The sequence below is a fragment of the Leuciscus leuciscus genome (assembly GCF_965113295.1).
Source record: "Leuciscus leuciscus genome assembly, chromosome: 17".
NCBI lineage: Eukaryota > Metazoa > Chordata > Actinopteri > Cypriniformes > Leuciscidae > Leuciscus > Leuciscus leuciscus.
Window position 1 is genome coordinate 13970130 of NC_138741.1, and position 18722 is coordinate 13988851.

General features: G+C 39.4%; 1 protein-coding gene across 7 annotated transcripts in view; it reads left to right on the top strand.

The window, feature by feature from the left end:
• esrrga (estrogen-related receptor gamma a) overlaps positions 1-18722 on the top strand; it is a 169553-nt gene that overhangs the window by 101973 nt on the left and 48858 nt on the right. For 4 of the 7 annotated variants that reach the window (XM_082142610.1, XM_082142608.1, XM_082142609.1 and 1 more), the window contains exons 2-3: positions 15312-15727; positions 18376-18492. In XM_082142610.1, the coding sequence (XP_081998736.1) occupies positions 15325-15727; positions 18376-18492 (520 nt within the window). In that variant the 5' untranslated portion in view covers positions 15312-15324. Of the gene's footprint in view, positions 1-5408; positions 5538-15311; positions 15728-18375; positions 18493-18722 lie in introns of all 7 variants that reach the window. The other 3 variants (XM_082142606.1, XM_082142605.1, XM_082142604.1) reach the window with 1 other exon arrangement.

Consider the following 18722-nt stretch of genomic DNA (forward strand, 5'->3'; position numbering starts at 1 on the left):
TTTGTTCTTTTCTTTAAATGCAATTCTTAGACCTTCATTTCCCCTTTGCTCCTGTCTTTATTTTGCGAATGATTCGGCCTGCTGCGTGCCAGAGAGTGGCAGAGCAGGCGCGGGCCGGCTGAGAGCCTGTAGGATACAGTTACAGCAGGTCAATAGGGAGTGTGGTCACTCCAGAAGCAGGAGGGTCCACGAGGGCTAGATAAGGGTGTAAAAATAGTGCTTTTAGCCACTGCGTTTTCCACCGGCTCCCAGCAGACTCACCGTTTGCTCTCGGCATGCGGATAGCTTTTCTGATTCTGTTTTCTCTTCCTGTTTAGTTATTTCTCACCAGAAGATGCATTACAACAAATGAATGTGTCTTTTATGTGGTGGTTTTGTTTGTAAAAAAATATAATGGTATAAAAATTATTTTAGAAGTAGATTAGGACAGTATATAAGTGATAGGAGAAACTGATAATTAGAATATAAGATGAAAACCAGGATGGCAATGTTTATGGTACAGAGATACGAGCATTTGCATTTGTCTGTTAATGATCATGTGTGTCTATACATGGGTGTGAAAGTACAGGATGTCAGAAATTCCAGATGGGTTAAGTTTTTCCAGCTCTAGTGGTGTAGATCCGGACTGATTTTTGAATCTCTTTTAGCTCCATTGGTCTTCAATGAAATTGTGAAATTGTGGTGGTCTTGTAGCAGAGAAAGGGAAATGAATCGCCCAGCTGGGTGACGGATGACAGTGAAATATTTCTCTGCGCTTTCTCCTGTCATACATCACGTGTGTGTGTGTGTGTGTGTGTGTGTGTGTGTGTGTGTGTGTGTGTGTGTGTGTGTGTGTGTGTGTGTGTGTGTGTGTGTGTGTGTGATGAGATCAGTATGATGCGTACCGTGTAAGGCCTGACTCCATGCAGTCAGCTGTAGAGCGTTCCTGGAGGCTGTTCTGGACTGTAACATCTCTTTGAATCGCTGAACTTCAGCACTGTTCAGATGCTTAAATCATTTTATTTTTCTATTATCTCATTTTTTTGCATCGTATTGAATTATTTTAGTGCATTAATTCAGTCAGGATATTTAGAAAAAGTGTTTTTTCAAAATGTCGCAAACAGATGTATTAATATCTATATGCTCACCCTCAGGCCAATTCTTTCCACAAATAAATCAGATTGATGAAATCCTTAGAGAAATGTGCTTCATTAGAAATTCAAATGCCGCTAAATCAAGCCTATCTATGTCATTTTCTTCAGCATATTTATGTGCATTATCTTTCTGTGTTTGCTTAACATTACTTTTTAAAACCTGTTTAAACGTGTCCCTTGGAAACGCTTATGCAAACAGAAGCTATTGTTTCTTTTTCATCTAGAATGCGAAAAAGCTTGTCTGAGTTAATTCAAACGAGTGTTATTTCGCCCTGCTGTAGATTATCAAAGCGATCCATGATGGGAGGCTTCTGAACAAATCTGCTTATGTGCTGTAATTTTTCCAGAAAGGGGATGCATGTACCTGACTGTGGCCTGTGGCACTTTTTAAACTCGGGGTTAGATGTGCAGTTGCATCACACATGTATGTGCAGGTATCAAAGCAAATTTTTTTGGCGTACTTTGCGGGATGTAAGAGCAGATCTGTGTATGTTTGTGTGAAGTGTCAGACGGGTGTATTTGCGCTTCATAGCTCCGTTCTCGTCTGCTCCCAGCCCCTGTTGCGCGGCGAACGGCTGCATTCCCGTAGAGATCCGCATGCTTCCAGGCTGGAGCGCCCGCACGCGCTCCGTCATATTAAAGCTGACAGTCCATCTGCTGTGTGGCCGTCCACGCTGCCTGTGCTGCCCCTGCGTGCGAGGCCCGCATTTAATTCCACCTGTCCCGTTCTTCAGCCTTCAACCCCCAAAGGTTAAATCACGTGCTCGTCGACGTACAATAACAAGAATCCCTGCTGACACGGTTTAAAGCCGCCACCGGCGGCATCTGTGGCATGATAGCGCTAGTTGTGTGGCATTTAATAGCTAAACATTTTACTAAAGAAATTATTTGTAAATTTGTTTTTGTTTTATAAGCATGTGTAAATGGTTAACTGTGCATGTGTGTTTTAGCTGTTTGGAGGACCGTCTTGTACTAGGTAATTAGTAGGATATGAGTAACCAGCCTAGGTTAGCTGTCAGGAAGGAGTGGAGGGAGAGAGAGAAATAGGCATGGCATTTACCATGCATGGGGTGGCCGTTCCTGCATAAGAAAGAATGGCACCTGTCTAATCAATCAGACCCCCACTATTCACAGATGGAATAGCAACACATGAGTGAGTCACAGAGCATGGCTGCAACACAGACACGCAGACACACACACACTCTTGGCTTAATTCAGCTCATTGTCCTGCGTGTTAATCCTTGTCCGCATGGATGCAGTACTTAGGCGTTTTGACAGTAGCGTGAAATGGGCTCAGGTAGATCCCTATAGATTCATTCTCTCCTCTAGAAGCGCCTGTTTCTCCCACTGATCTGAAGTGACACTTCATTTTCGTTGTTACTCTTGCTTTCATTGTTTACCATCCTGTTATTTCTGAAAATTATCTTTTAGTTCTTACTGAAATTTTATTATAATAATAATATATTTTATTAATAAGAATTTTATTATTATTATAATTAATTATTATTATTATTAATAATAAAATACGTATTAAAAGGAAATATTAATATGTGAATTAATTTGAATTAAAGCTCAGGTAATTCAGTGTATGCAGCATAATATTGATCTGCTTTCATTGTGACTTCGTGGTGAGATTATCAGACAATGTCAATTATTTTTTTATTTTTTTTGTGTATTATTATTATTATTAATAATATTATTAAGTCTGTTTTTATTTTTATTTTATTTATTTTTTCACTAATTTTTTTATTTTCTTGTTTCTTTAATTTTTTCCCCCTTATTTTATAAAAAATTTTTAAATGTTAGTTAAGACGTAAGTAAATGATTAATGGGATATGCTGTAAAAAATGTTCACATTTAAGGAAACATTTTGACTGTGCTCAACAATCCAGCAATCCTGCCCTAATTAATTTCCATATATTTGAATAAACTATTTTACTGTACATACTCAGAGGCCACGATTACCATGTTATTTACATAGCTCTGTCACATATGCTGTTCTGAAATATCAGCTGTACTTTAGCATTCAAGATGAAATAGATATTTTTGTTTTCTGGAAGTGTTCAGAGAATGACTGAGATAAATGTGTGTGTTTGTATATGTACGTGTATATGTGCATGTATTACTGTGCATGTTTTTCATGTGTTGTGTTGTTTACTTTGATTTAAACATTTAAGATGATCTCTTATTCTTCTAAAGAGATTTTATATTCTTGAAATGCATGTAAATATGTTTAGAAAATGCATTTACTGTATTGTTAATGTACTATTTTACATGCAAACCTTCCTTTCTGATTTCTTTTCAGATGTTTAATATTGTGCCACTAAAGTCAAAGAGTTTATTGGCTTTTGATGTAATTTTCATCCTCGTCTGCTCTGCTGCTGATGTGTCCTGTTATATACAGCATGACCTGTCGGGAATAAAAAAAAATAAATAGCACACTGCTTTAGAGAGCATCCCAGTACTTAATGACAGATATTTAATGCCGCTGGCATTGGGAGTGCAGTAGTGTGTTTGTGTGTAAAGTCACGTTAAAAAGAGTTGAGAGAAACAGGAGTGTATCAGGCCGTGTGGCGTGTGTGATGTGAGGCTTATCGATTCCGCCGCTCACTCGCCCAGAACTAAAGCCAACACATTACGTGTGTGTGTGTGTGTGTGTGTGTGTGCGTTGCTTTTTTTCCACTAAGCTCTGACTGGCTCTTCAGCCTCACTCACACACACACACAGCACACGCTGTTCTGCCCACTGTTTATGAGGTAAACACACTCTAAAGTGAAGCTCTCCAGAATTAACTCTCAAATTAGCAATGATTGCGACAAAATGATTTGACAATCACTGTTGTTTATTCACAACATACTATTTTCTGAAATAATGAAACGGCGCCTGAAGTTTGTGCATTTTTTGTGGTTTTCATGTTCTCTAAATGGGATTTAGTTACTGAGAAATTGATTAGGCTTCTAATTCCAATAAATGCTAAAACTACAATGCAAAAAAAAATGATACAATTAAACTTTATACTTTAAGATGAAAGTGCAAGATTTTTTGAAGAAAAAGAAAAAGCAAGAAATGCCTAAACTTCATCGCAGACAGATCGACAGAAAGGAAGACGAGAGCCTAAGAAAGAGAATGGCAGGAAGACCGACAGATCTTCATGGCTGCATTCTCTCAGACAGCCGCTGAAGCACAGCATTAGTTGAGTGATTAGTTTCATCAGTCCGAGTGTGGGGACAGTTGGGGGTTGTGCAGCTCTAATGACATTGAACGTGTTTGCTGAGTTGGAACGGAGAAGGAGAATTAGGGGCCTCCTCTGTTAATTAGAGAGTGTGGCAGACTCATACACTCAACCGCACTGCCTGTGGCTCGTACCACTTCACTTCCTTTACTTTTATCGTACAAAATCTTCAGAATTTTTGTTTCATCTTTGATGGAAAGGTAGTTGTTTTAGCTGAGAACTTGAAGTGTGTGTTAATGTGAACAGGTGTTTTTCTAAGGTACTTTTGTTGCCTCAATTAATTTCCATAAGTTTGTTTAAAGATTTTGCTGTACTAACACAAAGGCGAGGGGTTATTTACATAGAGTAAGTATGCAACAGACACTCCTAAAACATCTGTGTCTTTTGTTTTCTTGTGAGGCGTCTTGGAGTGTTTTCTATGTATTTATGTGATTACCTGCAGCTGCGACTTTGTTAAAACCAAGATTTTGATTAGTAAAGACGTCAATCTTTGCCCTTGAATCACTACTTAAATGCTAAATGGCCTATGTGTAGCAAATTAACTCGTACAGGTGTGACGTCAAACCTTTCCCTGTACTTTTGTTTTTTATATGGCCATTTCTCAACCCGTTCTGAACCTTCTGATTCGGCGGGTCCCATAAAGCTACAGGCTCTCTCGCCCTGATGTGTACAGGGGCCACGGGCGTGCGCTGATCTCCCCGATTCCTCCTTTTATCTGCCGACACCCCAAACTTGTTAAATCGGAGGCCAGTAGATTGATGAGTCTGTGCATTAAAAACGTCAAGGCAGGTTTCAATTAGGTTCTGGCATTAACAAAAGAGCCCAGGTTTACCCTCTTCCGATCCTCAGCGGGGACGCACAGTTCCAGCGGATCCATTGAAGAATGCCGGTCAGGAAAAGAAGGAATATTTTGTCTCACAGTGTGCTGAGCTGCGTCACTGTCTGTCAGCAGTTAATGGCTCAATGGTTCTTTATCAGAATTCCTCAGTCCATCTCTCTGACCCTCGTTTTTATTCCTTTTCTTGCTCTCCCTTTTGTTGTAGAATGAATTTATCAAAGGCCCAAGTTAATAGCGAAGATAAGTACGCCAAATGCGGCGCTTGGAGAACACAACAGCAATACGACATCGAGGCCAGTCACATGCGTGATGCACATGCTCTATATAACCAAAGGTAAGGAAAGGACCAATAATAGTGTCATCAAAAGCCAAAATCAGTTCTGGTGATTATTGTTTTATTTCTTTGTGTGTTTGTTTGTGTTTTGCCTGCCCAGCTATTATTTATCCATGCTTGCTTCATTCAAGTCAGTGTCTTAGTCTAGTTCGTCTAGTGTCTGTGCGTGTTGTTGTCAAGTCGCAGGATGTAACTGTTGCATGACGTACCCATTGTGCACTAAACACCTTGTCCTAGGCTGTTCCCTGGGCCTGTAACTATGCCAAACACTGATACAAAGTAATCAGGTCATATTCATTTGTGTTATTTCTCAATGTGTGTGTTGATGGAGGGACATTTGTACATCTGTTTCTGCCTTGAGCTTTGGTGTTGATAGATAGATAGATAGATAGATAGATAGATAGATAGATAGATAGATAGATAGATAGATAGATAGATAGATAGATAGATAGATAGATAGATAGATAGATAGATAGATAGATAGATAGATAGATAGATAGATATGCTCAGATTGAATATGGTTGTGGGTTTAGATGGATAGGGAAAGTTTATGTTGAGTTTATGAGTATAGGTTGGAGAGGTTGCCGGTTGTCGTCCCCTCCAGATGCAGAGGAATGTGTTAAATGCTTCAAGGATTCCGATTAGCATATAAATTTAGATGTATGAAGATCATTGCTCCGATCACGAGTCAGTGAGTTTTATCTAGATTTAGTGGGGGCTGATTTGCGTATAAAATACAGCCAGATGTGACCAGTTAAGAGTCCTCACCAGGCCCTTCTATCTCTCTCTCTCTCTTTCTCTCTCAGGCCATCTTCTGTAAAATGTCTTTGTTTGACTGTTGTAATTTCAGGTCATTTATGGTTATTACTTTAGAGGTTACGGAAGGGTCAGAAAGAAAAGTGCCTTCACTTCTTTGATTTATTTTCAAAAGGTACATTTTATTTTATTTGAAATTAAAATACATTTTCAGTAACATTTGTATTTATTCCGTCATTTTAGTTTACAAATATATATATATATATATATATATATATATAAGGTGCTTCAAAGAAACAATATCATTAGTCACAGTATGCAAAGCATTGAATTGTAATGTAGGAATGGCTGTATGTCACTTTAAACACTCAACTTCCTCTTTCTCGTCATCCGCTGATGTTTTTGGGGTATAGTTAGGTGTGTGTCCTAAGGCAGGATTTTTTTTTAACAAACCTTTTAAAAGAAGGTGACTGTGCTTTGACAGGGACCCTCAAATGTATTACAAGGATTGGATTTGGAACAGGTTAGTCTGGGTCAAACCAATTAGGCTCCATTCGCATGCAAGAAGTCTTTTCCGCTCTAAGCCAATCAGGATCACGTTACTGGCATAGTCTAAGCTTGTGGTTCTCTATAGACAGGCCTGCCAGGCACTACCGTGTCACGCCATGGGCCCGAAGCAAAGCATGTTGGGAGCTGGAGGACATGGCTCTTACCCTGAACATCCACATTGGTCACAGCACAGTTTGAAATCTTGTGTATTCATTTTAAGGTGCTTAGATGTGCATCAGTGGTGTTAATTCAGGGAGGAGTGCAATGCCAACTGCGTTGCATTTAGAAAATTCAATTTTGCGGATGATTTTCCTCCAATGCCAGGCACAGACATGTCAAACACATTCACACACATGCCAAACAGGGCAGGATGTTTTACTAGCAGCTGTATCAGAAGATTTGAGGTCAGTCACGCATAGATTCACACACATGCACTCCTGTAAGCGCACATTCATGTAGTCATGCAGCGATGGTCATCAAACCGGTACTGTCACGCATGCACACATGCATAGACATATGATACACAAACACACACTGTTTACAGTTCAATCAGTTATGCCAGCATAAGATTCATAAAGATTCATGGGAAAAACATGCATTAATACAAAAGGGCGCAGGTTTGCTGGGAACCAGGAGAACTTTGAACGCTTGTGGAAGTCTGCTCAGAAAAATAAATCCCTTTACTGAAATAGGCGAACACCCACCTTCAACACTTCCTCACACACATGCACACACCTTCCGCTGATAACTCTCATCTCAGAGCGGAGTGAGAGAGACAGAAGCCTGGTCCTGGGGTCAGGGGAAAAACCTCTCCATCTGCTGGTGAGCTGTTACCCAGATGCAAGCCATTTCCCAGATAAACGGAATCAACTGATTTAGCTCCTTGGCCTCCAGAGGCACTGTTTTATTTATATGATCAAATACTCGGAAAATGATTAATTTGTCAAGGGAGCGGCTTGTTACTGTAAATTTAGCGGGTTGCGTAATAAACTAGATTGCTCTAAACGCAGATGGGAAATGAAGGGCTTTTGGGTTTATAACTGGGAGGATTATTAGACTGAGGTGTTTTATATTGTAGTGTTGAAACTTAAAATCTTTCAGGAGTCTTGGGGCCGAATGTGATGGTCAGGGACCACTTGTTGGAAATAGCTGGATGTTTTATTGAAATGCTGTGTCTTAGTGATGATAGATGTGGTATTTGTATGACATTTTTCAGTTCATTTTTTTGTTAATTTATTTCAAATTTAAATAATGACAAAACAATATTGATATTATTGTGAATACTGTTGATAGCTTAAAAATAAATAAAAAATAAGTATAGTTATGATATTCTTGAATTTTTTTTTTATATTTAAATTTTCACATTAGCAGTACTTAATGAAAATGTAGTGCTATTATCATTACTGGTATTATATTTTAAATGTTTATTCTTATTGATTATAATATTTTATTTTTATAATATGTATAGTTATATTCCGTTGATCTTAATATGAAAATAATAATAATTTATGATAATTACAATACACACACAAACACACACACACGTGTATAATATATATAATTGTCAGAGACAATTATAATTTATTTATCATTATTTATATTAACAAATACATAGTAAATTATAAATACATAGCACATTATTATTGTCTCTGACAACTATGTTAATAAGGGATACTAAGCAATAGTATAGCTGTGGTAGTTCTGTCAGTGAAGGGAGAGTGATGTTACAATCTTGATCATCAATGCATTAAAGATGCTGAAAAATGACTTGACTATTTGCGCCTCTTCTTTCACCCTAATGAAAGTGCCTGTAGACATGGAGGGTGTTTCGTTCAGGGTTGGGGACCGGCTCCGTGCAGAGAGAGAGAGAGAGAGAGAGAGGCAGAACGGGTATTACAGAGGTAAACCCGATTATGGGCCGAATGTGAATTAGATTTTGTAACAGATGGTGGTGTTGAAAATTTAAGATGCTTTGCGGCAGGGGAAGGCGACAGCAGCTCGGCGCGTCTCCATGTGAGCGGGGGTGATAGACAGCTATAACTCAGGACAATCCTGCCTTGACAGCCAATTTCAAGAATCTGATCTGGTTAAAGACATGGCTTTCACCGGTTCACTCACCAAAAAACAACCACCATTTCTCTCTCTCCCTCCCTCTTTTTCCCCCACTCTCAGCACCTCTTTTACACGCTTGTCATATTTCCTGGAATAAAATCCTCTTTAACCATCTGTTTAATAGAATGTGTTTTTAATCTCCTTTTTTTTTTTTTGTCCCGTTATTTTTTATTATATTTACGTGCAATTTCATTTCTTTGAGACTGCGGCTCATCCTCGCTTATCTGCTCTCATGTCCTGTTGGGGTTGAATAGATGGGTGCTGCGCTCCAACAGCGGTAAAGCAGTGATTTTAAGCGTATTGCTTATTGAAAAATGCCAAAGCTTATTTACTCTGCCCTGTTCTTTAGGGCCTGTCACTGCCGAAGAAGCAATCGCTGGCTCCTACCTGCAATAACTTCAGATAATGAAATAATGATCACATCAAACTTCACAAATCCTGTTTTGTGTGTTTCAAACTCTAGTTTGACCTCTTACATTGACAGTGATTCAGCTAGACTGGCAGTTTTTGCTGAAATTCTTACAAATAATACTAAAACAAAATGCATACAGAACAATATATGCATGTGAGTGTATATGTGTGTTGTTTGTGCTGTTGAGAGGGACATCTTACCTGATAAAGCAGAACACTTATCTGCCCGCACAGGAAAATGACCTAAATCATCAAGATTTTCATCTACGAGTGTTCCAGGGACTGTCAAACACACACACACACACACACACACACACACACACACACATGACTCTTATCTGGTTCGGACATCTTAACCCTGCACTGTTGTCAGTGAGAGAGAACAGCACATAATTTTTTTGTATTTAAATGAAATTTAAAATGGATAAAACAGAAAGCCAATACATTATTTAAAGATTTTAATTTGTCTACCCCCCTCCCCCCATACATTTAGATTTGCATAAAGAATTTGCTAAATGTAAATATATGTTCTTATCTCTCTACATTTACTCTATTGTATCAGGCTGCTGATCCTCTAGTATTTATTACACAGCAGAGCGTTAGCTCCTCATCTCCACTGGCCCGCCGCTGGCATTTTTACGGCAGCTCGCTCCATTGTACAAATGTGTTTTTGTCATTATCACATTGATTGCATGTAATCAGAGGTGTTATTTTGCAGGCGTCCATCGACAATGAAGTGAATTACTACTTTCCAACCCAGTAATGTTATAACAATTGATCTGCCCATACAGCCGGAAAAGGCAACCTGTTTGGCACGTCTGTATTTCTCATTTGGGAACAAGAGAAATCAGTATCCTTTCTGTAAAGAGGCAGATCAGTTCCTGTTTTTTAATGTTTAATTGAATATCCTACAGCTTTCTCTAGGGCAAATGTGCTTTTAACTCACTCTAAAAGTGAAACAAATGTTTAGGTTTCTTTTTTTTTTATAATTAAATGCCGTTATTAATAGGAGTGAAATACTGTACATTGGGGTCCAAAAAAGCAGATCACTATTACAATTGAGTATATTATTTTTATATTATGTCATTAGCATGAAAGGTTTTAGGAATAAAAAAAAAAAGTGGGAAATTTTTTTGGGGGAAATACATTTTTTTCTTTTTTTTTTTTTCTTTTACCACCTTCTACTTTATCACTGAATATTTCTAATTAAATTTGTCATTTTTTTTAATATAAAATCCTAAAGCATCTAAGTTTAAATGTAGGAAAAATATATACATATTTTCAATGTAGTCCCAGACTTTTTGGACCCCACTGATAATATAAAGATATTTATGTTTCTAAAACAATTTCCCACACATCTTCGGCTCTAAACATTCAGTAGCTCTCATGGGCAGTTCTTTTCCAGCATTTAGCAGACTGTGCCGCCTCCAGCTATCCATGATCACACAGACTTACTGCTTCTGGCAAAGAGAGAGAGAGCGAGAGAGAAAACTCTCAGTGGCTGCACCTTAATGCAATGATTATATGTTTGCCTCTATAGTTGTCAGAGCACTGGATCAAACAGGCTAATGACACCTTGTCATTGCCAAGTGGCTGTGTTTTCCAAAATTGTTTTCCTGCTGATTTGTGACACCTCGCCTCAGCACATAAAACAACTGAGAGTCGACAGCTAGAGGAAAACAAAAGGAAAACAATAATGTCTTTGGTCACAGATCCACTTTGAATTTTAACTTTCAACAAATAGACGGCTTAAATATTTGATGTCTGGATAAGATCAGGAATACACTTCTGTCCTTTGTACAGTGACTGCACATCTGAGACGTTTTGTGTTACTCTCTTGGAAATGACAGGAAGTGACTTTTCTGTCAAGTTTTTCTCATTACCGAAACGTAATAATTATTGATCATGATTACAGACCGTTATAAAATACAAATAAAAAAGCATATTGAAATTTGTTTAGAATTTTTAACCCCGCCTTACTGATGCTTCAAAGGCTGTAAAGCATTCTTGCAATTTTTTAGCCAGCTAGAACTTTACCTTGTCAACTTACTTAAATCAGCAGAATTCACAGCAACACTGTTCAGTAGAAAACCTGATTTATTTTTGCTTGTTTTAAAAGACGTTTCGTTTTATTTTGCCCTAGTCACAGACTTAAACTAGAACCTTAACACAATGAGGTGGTATAGTTGACAAGAAATTTACGAACTCGAGCACTATTTATAATGTCGAATCACAATAATGTCCCTAACAATAAAGAACAACCGATTATGTCTCGTGCTGTATTTTTAAAACATTTAATCTTGTCTCTCGGCTGACTATTGCCTGCCTTTTTTCTACCCTTCCACTTGACGATTATTATTTCCATTCATAAGCTTAAACTAAATTCCACTGCTTTTCAGCATAAGAACTCCTTTTGTTAATGGCACACTGTGGGATTGAAGCTCGGCGCCAGGCAGTGGTGAAAACAGATAAAATCATTACCTCTCAAATAGTCTCTTCTCTGTCGGAAAGGGCTTTCTTTTCTTCTAAAATATAGGCTTTAGAATTCCATTTCTCTTAGAGCTAATGTGAATTTTACTGCCTCTAATTTTGGATTCAAGTGCGGCCTAGAATAAAAATCTACCATCTGACAATTGAATTTATAGAGAGTTGTGAATATTGCAGGTTTGGATTAATAGAGTCATAGAATTTCAAAGAGCAGGAGAAAGAGAGCGAGAGAAAGAGAACGCTAATAACTTTCAGTCAAAGTTATAGAGCAGGGTGTCTCCTGTTGAGAGTCACTGTAAAGCACGAGGGGCTCTTACAATGCTGGCCTCTTCCTCTTTTGTTACCCGCCGTTTTGACTTCACACTCACTGTGTCACTCAGGACAGGAGGCGGGTTTCTCAGCCGCCCCACAAAAACCAGTTTGTCTCCGTCACCCAAAATAGAATGAGAGAATGTGTTGTGAGTGTAAACAGTCACTGGTGCTTGTTTTCACTGATTTTTAACCGGCTTTACGCTGTGTGTATATATACACAACATGCATCCTTGACATTACTGGAATGTTCTAGAATACCTTTGTGGTCCTCCACACACCCCAGGACACCTGTCTCTGTGTGCATGTGTGTCAGTGATGCATCAGTGGAAATGTAATAGGAGCTTTTTCATAATCGATTGCCTCTCAATGCAATACACAGAAACAGGTGCCTTGACTCAGCACATTTTGGCCTTTTACACCAGAATGCATTAATAGCTGAAAGTTCACCATTGTTTTGTTTTGTTTACACGGTTAAATATATTAGTCCTATGTATAAACAAATTTTATATAAATGAAATTACTGAATATATATATATAAAAAGGAAGTAAAAAAAAAATGGTTTATAGTACTAAAATGATTTGTCCTATGTATAAACAAAATGTATATACACTGAATTACTGAATATATATATATATATATATATATATATATATATATATAGAGGAAGTTTAATAAAAAATTATCATAAAAAAATGGTTATAGTAGGGTACTAAAATATTTAACTTGGCCGTTTTAGATTTGTATATATATATATATATAATTATTGTTGTTGTTATATTTTATTTTTTAAATCTTATGCATCCAGAATATTTTAGATTTTTGGTTATTTTAATTCAATTTTCTATACTATTAATCATTCAGGCAGTTTTTGACAAACTCTCATGTGTGTTAGCCATCTAGGTCTTTACCATGCCAGTTTCAAAATTTGTTCTGAAATACAAAAATATATTTTACTTGTTTGTTGTTGATTTGTTTAGTCTGACTCTGTAAAATGCCTTTGAATAATAAGGTGGTCTGGTTTCTTTAAAGATCTCTTTCTCTCTCTCTCTCTCTCTCTCTCTCTCTCTCTCTCTCTCTCTCTCTCTCTCTCTCTCTCTCTCTCTCTCTCTCTCTCTCTCTCTCTCTCTCACTCTCTTGCTTTATGGGCCTCAGAAGAAGTCATCTTTTACAAGCTGACCGGATTTTAGAGCCCTCATTTGGAAGCGGGCTTCCTTAATTAAAAAGACCTTTGTGTGGTCTTCCAGACTGCCTATTTTATTTGTCCCCCTCCATCACCATGTTAAAATGGTCCTGATGTGTTGTCTGTATAAATCCTCCGTGATTTTCTTTCTGTCTCTATATAAAGTCTTTGTTCCTCCGCCATCATCTCTCTTTTTACACTCCTCATACCGCTAATGCATTTAAAGGAAAAAAGAGAGCGCGTTAAAGTGTGACCTCACACTCAGACTTTATGAAATCACAACCCCCAAAACCTTTGAGGATTTTCGAGAAACAAACAGTCCCTGAACGATCACATTTTGCTAAACGTAGATATTGAAGTGCTGCTAATTGATGCGGCTGTGTTGAAGTGCCGCCCTCCACCCCCATACGCCCTGCAGGACCCAGCTCAGGGTCTTCTGGATTGTTGACAGGGGAAACGGTTAATCCACTCTTGCAGGCCTTGAAGCCTCCTGTAAGACAGAGCAGAGATATCTATTAATTACAGCGCTCATTAATAGGCCTCTCTCCCAGGGCTCTGTGGGTGGAGGGGTGGTTCAACTAAATGGGTTGGTGGTATCGAGCGATGTGGGGTGGGTGGGTGGGGTGGTTGGCCTGCTCTTTTGTTTGGCTTTGAAGAGTCTCTGCTTTTGACTGTGTGGGTGTCTGTTTGTGTTACTGGATTGATACTGGATGTTTGTGTCTGTCCAGCTGATTTTTTTTGTTTTCTGTCCGTCGATGCGTATGAGCGTGTGTGTGTGCGAGTGTGTATGGTGACTGGCCACGGGCGAGGATGATGGAACTGCTTTGCACCTCCGCACTGATTAGAGTCATGTAGAACAAGTTGATATTGACTGGAAAGTGAGTGATGGCGCTGAGCTATCCGTACTGTCCCTCTCTCTTCCGCCCTGCAGACGCTCATCTGTCATGGTGCATTTGATCACCGGATCCCACCTCTTGATCCACAATCACAAGAAAAGGCCTTTAGCACTTTTTTTGTGGAGATGGAAGATTTTGGTGCTGGAGAAATGACAGGCTTTGACTTATACTCTGTAACTCGACAATACATAATTTCCTGTCAAATGAAAACTAATCTGAACCGTCAGCATTGATTTAAGTTAAACTTTCTTTTTATATATATATATATGAATGAATAAATGTAATATTTATTATAATTGTATTTTTATATTGTAATTATTAGTGTATAATTAATTCTGTCCAAAATCCTTTATTGTAGTGTGCATATAGATAATTATAAATATATCATAATGATTTGACAAGGCAAACAAATGTCTGAATTTTTTTATTGCAGAGTGTGTATATTTATGTAAAACGACAGGATCTAAAACTATTAGGACATGACTGAGTTGGTTGTGCCACATTTCTTTAGAACTCAATTGGCTGCACACTATGCTAGAGTAGCGATGTTAGCTCTCCTCTTTACAGCCGTGTAGATATACAACCACTCAGACACTTTAGTGAGACCCAGGGGACCGTGGCACACTGGCTCTCATATGCCTCGCCTCTTATGTTTCCTCTCAGAGAAGTCATTAACATGCTAAAAAACTAGAATTCTCAATTCTCAATCATGGGCTTTTTTTAGCTGCTGAATCCTCTGTTCTCTCAGGCTAAGGCAGAGGTGGACACATGTGCAGAATGGAGAGTCGCTCTTAAGGGCTGGGGGGCTGGGTTGTATGTTTCTATTTCTTTTGTTTTTCTCAATTGCTTTGTGTTGGCGACACATTTTTAAGTTGCCCCTGCTAAAAAGACCATCTTAGACTAACATGAATTTACTATATTGCTAGCATCTAAGGCACCATATGTTGGTCTTTTCAGCACGGACATCAAAGAAAAGTTCTCAGGCAATAATTTTCTTAGTTTCCATACTAATTTACTGTTGGTCATGTACACTAACGCTTCAATATTTGTTTTATGTTTTATCCTTGTAGGCTGCTCTGCAGAATGTCCAGCAAGGACCGCCACATTGAGTCGAGTTGCCCCTCCTACATAAAGACGGAACCTTCCAGCCCCGCATCACTGACGGACAGCGTAAATCACCACAGCCCCGGCGGCTCCTCAGACGCCAGCGGTAGTTACAGCTCCACCATGAACGGCCATCAGAACGGTTTGGACTCACCCACTCTTTACGGCCCAACTGGTGCTCTAGGTCCCAGCGGAGCCGGAGCCAAGCGTTACGAGGACTGCTCCAGCACCATCACAGAGGACTCGCAGATTAAATGCGAGTACATGCTGAACTCCATGCCCAAGCGCCTGTGTCTGGTGTGCGGGGACATCGCCTCCGGCTACCACTATGGCGTTGCCTCCTGCGAGGCCTGCAAGGCCTTTTTCAAGAGGACCATTCAAGGTTGGCTTTTACCCTCCCTCAGCTAGAACTTCAGCTAGGTTCAGGTGGCAGACCAGGGTGTCAGAGGGACTTAGTCAAAGTGCAATACCTAGAATCAGCACAAATCAATTCCATACATCCAACGTCCTCTGGCTTTACACCACCTAAGCAGCTTTCCGTCCAGTATACATGTAAAGCCAAAGGAGGTAATGCTCTGGCTTATTAGTCAATAGTATGTGCTACAAAGAAATAAACATTTCCTGCTTCAGATTAACAAGCTTGATCAGTTATTTCAAAGCGGAGATTAGCAGTAATTGAATTTACCGGGAAGTAACTCATCTGCTAGTGTATAGAAGTGACAGTAAAGCTCTGAGGAACAAAGTAGGTGCTGAATAAATGGGTAGAAAATTTGCTCGGCCTGAACACAATCCAAATCCCCGAAAGGTGGGAATTTGACATATCGGTATGTTTCATCCCATTAGCCAATAAAACTCTTGGTGATTTTCAAAAATATCCCATCCAGCTGGACATTTATTGAGTTCTAGACTGGCAGGTTTTTGAGGGAAGGAACGGGGTTGTGGAGTTCAGGGATGCAGGGACGTCAGGACAGCGGTTTGGGGGAGGGCGCTGGGACAGGCGGCAGCACGGGCGCCACGGCCACTCAAATCACTGGCAGCTGGCATTCCGGTGGCACTTCTCCAATGCCACCTGACAACCTGCATCTATCACCTCCCAATTGAGCCACTCGTAGCCAGGCAGGGGCAAAATACTGGAGGGGGATACCAAGAGTGCAACCTCAGAAAGCCAAAAACATTCCCAAACCCGTTCCTTACTTCATTGCCGTTGCGGAAGGTCAGCTCAAGGTCATGTTGTCGCCATTCTCTGGAAATGAGCTCCATTGGCATTTGACTGCAACTGATGAATGATGGAAGTGTAGCGTTTAGTATGAAGACAGGCAGAGGAAGAAAACGCCTGGGACATTTTATATCTTGTTTGAAACCTCTAGTCGGGCACTTGACTGATAGACAATGGACATTGCACTAATCGACTGCCACCTAACTCAAATCACATCACTCTATTCTGTCAGCGAACACACACGCACACACACACATACAGCCTCCTTTCCACTGTGTTGATAACCTGGACACAGCACTCAAGCCATTGGCATTCAACTACTGGGAGGAAAGCACCTATATTAGATTGGCAAGGATTTTTCCCCCCTTAAACATTCCCAGCTGGTTAAGACCACTCAACCAGCCTCATCCCTCATGCGAATCACCTTTCAACTCCACACACATTCCACCTGCACAGATTCCTCCCAATCCGAAGACCCTAATGGATTCTGGAGATTACCTGACTAATGAATATTGGAGCTCAGTTTAATGGACATGCATACTTTAAATACTGTTTCCTGTTGAATTAGCAGTCTTGAGCATTTAGCCCCCCCTGCTCGTGCTGCTAATCTGCTTTTTAATGAGGAAACATCAGTTCACAGAAGAGAAGTCAATACAAATCAGTGTTTACAAAGTCTGATTAACTCTGAAATATTTCATCAGTGTGGAGGTCCCAGACGGGCCCTATGTTAATTGCATGTGTGCGTGTGTGTGAGAGTCTGTTTCAATGTCTGTGTGTGTGTGTGTGTCTGTGCGTTCTAATAGTTATTCTATAGTGCAAATTCTCTCCCTACGCTGAGAGTTTTAGCACTGCCATAAGCTGTTCCAAACCCTAAATTTGTTCAATTAAATTACTATATCTGGCAAGTTATTCTCATAATTCAGCCAAGGAACTGTTTAAATGCTTTTATTGTGTGCCAGATTACTCATCAGATTCTATTTGTGTGCTATTGCAAAAACAAGCATATATCATTGCAATAAGAAGCTTGCAATAGGAAACTTATGGCTCTCTGTGCTTTGTTTATGATGGGGATTGGTAGGATGAGGAGCTGTGTTAGTTGTCACTAGGTGATTGGAAGTTCACTTAGAGGGAAATTGTGACCTGCAGGTCTTTGTTTAGGTTTAGTTAAGTCTGCCTGCCTGCCCAGCTTCACACAGTTCTATGACACATGACCTCTGAGGAGAGCCAGTGGCGCTTTCCTGCATGACATTTTGCACTCATTGCACACACATATACAGATATGATGGGATGCTTTTGCTGTATTTCAGTCTTTTCTTTTGGACTGACAAATTGAGCTTGGGTTTGCACTTACAGTATTGTATTGGTTGAGAGTATAATGTTTGAAAATGTGAATTACATTTGAATTGATATGTATAGCAATTGTATTCAACAAGGGTGCATTAATTGGTCAAAAGTGACAGTAAATACTAGTTGTGACAGTATTTCTAATGTTCTTTATAATGTTAAAAAATTCTAAAATTTCTATTCTGAAAAATATATATATATCTCAGTTACCACAAAAATATTAAGCAACACGGCTGTTTTCAACTCTGACAATAATAATTTTTGATTAAATAAATGTGGCCTTGGTTAGCCTAAGAAATTTATAAAAAAAAACAATCAAACAAAAATCTTACCAACCCCAAGCTTTTATTTGTGCAAATGATAAAATTGTATAATACATGATATTTCTTGCTAGATTGCTACAGAAATGAGGTTTTGGTTGGCAGTCATTAAACACTTTCTGTTCCTTCCCTCTACATGCCTCGCCACAGGAAACATCGAGTACAGCTGCCCCGCCACCAATGAATGTGAGATCACCAAACGCAGAAGGAAGTCCTGCCAAGCCTGCCGCTTCATGAAGTGTCTGACCGTCGGCATGATGCGAGAAGGTGAGTGATGAAAAAGGGTCGGGGATGGGAAGTAAATGAACGGATTTTATCCGTTTGTATGACTGTATTTCTCACTCTATCTACTATTCTGAGAAAATGTACTGGTTTCTTTGAGGAGGAAGAAAAGTAGAACAGGTCTGGAATAAAGTCAAGGTTGAAACTGAAGGGCCGGTTGGCCTCCTGCCCTGAGGGCCACTCACGGTCAGCCAAACACCATCTTTTGTCTCGGC